Below are 2331 nucleotides of genomic sequence, written 5' to 3'. Positions count from 1 at the left end.
ACTTGCTGACCCATTATGCAAAAGGTACGCTCTTATTATTTATTTAAATTTTAACTTGAGCTGCTTATAAAACTACTATTTCAGGGTATTTCCCTCACGGTACTGTTACTCTATCGCTTATATATTTTTTTTAGCCTTAGAGGAAGGTTCCCCTATTTTTCAACAGATTTTTTTCCGTTATACTTAAATATACCATTTAATATATTTACTATAAATAATTACTAACATTAATTTTAGTAATTATTTATTAAGGCTTTTGCTATTCAGAAGACACCAAATAACAATCTCGTTTGATTTCTTTTACTAAAGTTACTAAGATATTTCAATTCACTTTGTCTTATAATTAGATTTCTCTATGATTTCTAGTTTATATTTTTCTAGATCAATATCTTGAAATATATAGCTAACCATCCATAATAGTTTCTTTATATACTTGTCTTGATTTCTCAAGATGTATATGATACATATCATCTATATTGGTATATATAATTATACCTATATTAATTATCAGGTTATTATGATTCGAACATAAACAATCTCCAACCCAAATGAAGCGACCAACCACCGGACACTAACCTGTAAAACCTATAATGTATTTACATTAATTTAATTTGTATTATATATATTTTAACATGTTAACATATTATTATATATAATATTATTAAATTAATTTTTTTTTATACTATAAGTATCAGAGAGTATATGATTCGAACATATGAAAGTTTATACCTTTAGCTAGACTCAAGCTAGCCGCCTTAAACCACTCAGCCAACTCTCTTTTTTTTTTTGATTCTTCAGTGACTCGAACACTGAACATATCCTTATCAAGAATACACTTTACCGGTTAAGTTAAAGAACCTATAATATATTCAAGAGCACTTAGATTTGAACTAAGAAATATAAGGTTGAAGCTTACAGTTTTACCTATTAAACTATGCTCTTCGGAAAAGAGATGAATCGAACATCTAAGTGTCAAAACACAATATTTAGCAAATATCTTACCCTACCAATAGCAACTTTTCCTTTAATTTATATATATATACGAGTTAGACCGGTTTCGATCCGGCATCTATTTTCTCGACAAGAAAACCCTTTACCAATTAAGTTACTAACCCTATTTATATATATATGGCTAGCTGAATTCGAATCAGCACACTTTACTTGGAAGGTAAACAGTCTACCATTAACTTATAGCCATTATATCAATTTGTATATAAAAATTATTTACTTATTATGACTAGCTGAATTCGAATCAGCACATCTTATATGGTAAATAAGCAGTCTACCATTAACTTATAGTCATTTTCGTAATTATAATTCAGATTATAATAATCTATTAAGACCTATGGGATTTGAACCCATATTATAATGATTAAAAGTCACATGTTTTACCATTAAACTAAAGTCTCTAAAAGATAAATATTTATAATAATCATCTTTACATATAATTTACAATTATTATTTAATTTAATAAATATATAATTTATGTTATAAAATAACAGGTCTATACAGACCTTAAATTTTTAAAATTTAAAGCAAATATATTTATAAACATATTTATATCTAATAACCTCAGTAATATACAGAAATATATAAGAATAATCATACTACGTCTACAAAATGTCAGTATAATATACCTGATTCGTAACCAAGATGATGGTGATCTGTTAAATGGTATGCAGCTAAACGTCATAATCCTACAGCTAAGAAAGCTGTTCCAATAATAACGTGTAAACCGTGGAAACCAGTACCAAAGTAGAAACATGAACCATAAACACTATCAGAAATAGTGAAAGAAGATACTGAATATTCAACACCTTGGAAGAAAGTAAATATTACAGCTAATATAATTGTTACAACTGTACCATATAAAGCACCTTTTCTATTACCTTGTATTAAAGAATGGTGAGCATATGTAATTGTCACACCTGAAGATAATAATAATATAGTATTTAATAATGGTAATTCAAATGGATTAACAGCTTGTATACCTAATGGAGGTCATTGTGCACCTAATTCAACACTAGGTGATATTGCACTATGAAAGAATGCTCAGAATATAGCTAAAAAGAAGAAAACTTCAGATATAATAAATAAACCTACACCTAAGTTTAATCCTTTTTGTACAGCATTAGTATGATTACCTAAATAAGTTCCTTCTGAAATTACATCTCTAAATCATAAAGCCATAACGTAAATAACGTTAAATACAGCTAAAGCTACTAAATATTGGAATCCTTGGAATCCGTGCATAAATAAAACTGTAGCTGTTGTTAATATAAATAATGACAAACTAGTAAATAATGGTCAAGGTGACGGAGATACTAAATG

At 27.5% G+C, this 2331-nt stretch overlaps 1 pseudogene across 1 annotated transcript; it reads right to left on the bottom strand. All coding sequences in view use genetic code 4, as the record gives it.

The window, feature by feature from the left end:
* Nucleotides 1-1689: 1689 nt before the first annotated feature.
* N7489_005886 lies at nucleotides 1690-2005 on the bottom strand (annotated as a pseudogene). The gene is made up of 2 exons: nucleotides 1992-2005; nucleotides 1690-1882 (listed from the first exon to the last, which is right to left on the bottom strand). Coding segments are annotated over exons 1-2 (207 nt in total).
* Between the last annotated feature and the right edge of the window lie 326 nt (nucleotides 2006-2331).

This window comes from Penicillium chrysogenum, mitochondrion, assembly GCF_028827035.1.
Source record: "Penicillium chrysogenum strain IBT 35668 utg000003c_segment0_segment0 mitochondrion, whole genome shotgun sequence".
In the NCBI taxonomy this organism is placed as follows: Eukaryota; Fungi; Ascomycota; class Eurotiomycetes; order Eurotiales; family Aspergillaceae; genus Penicillium; species Penicillium chrysogenum.
This window is presented reverse-complemented; position numbering and strand designations above follow the sequence as displayed.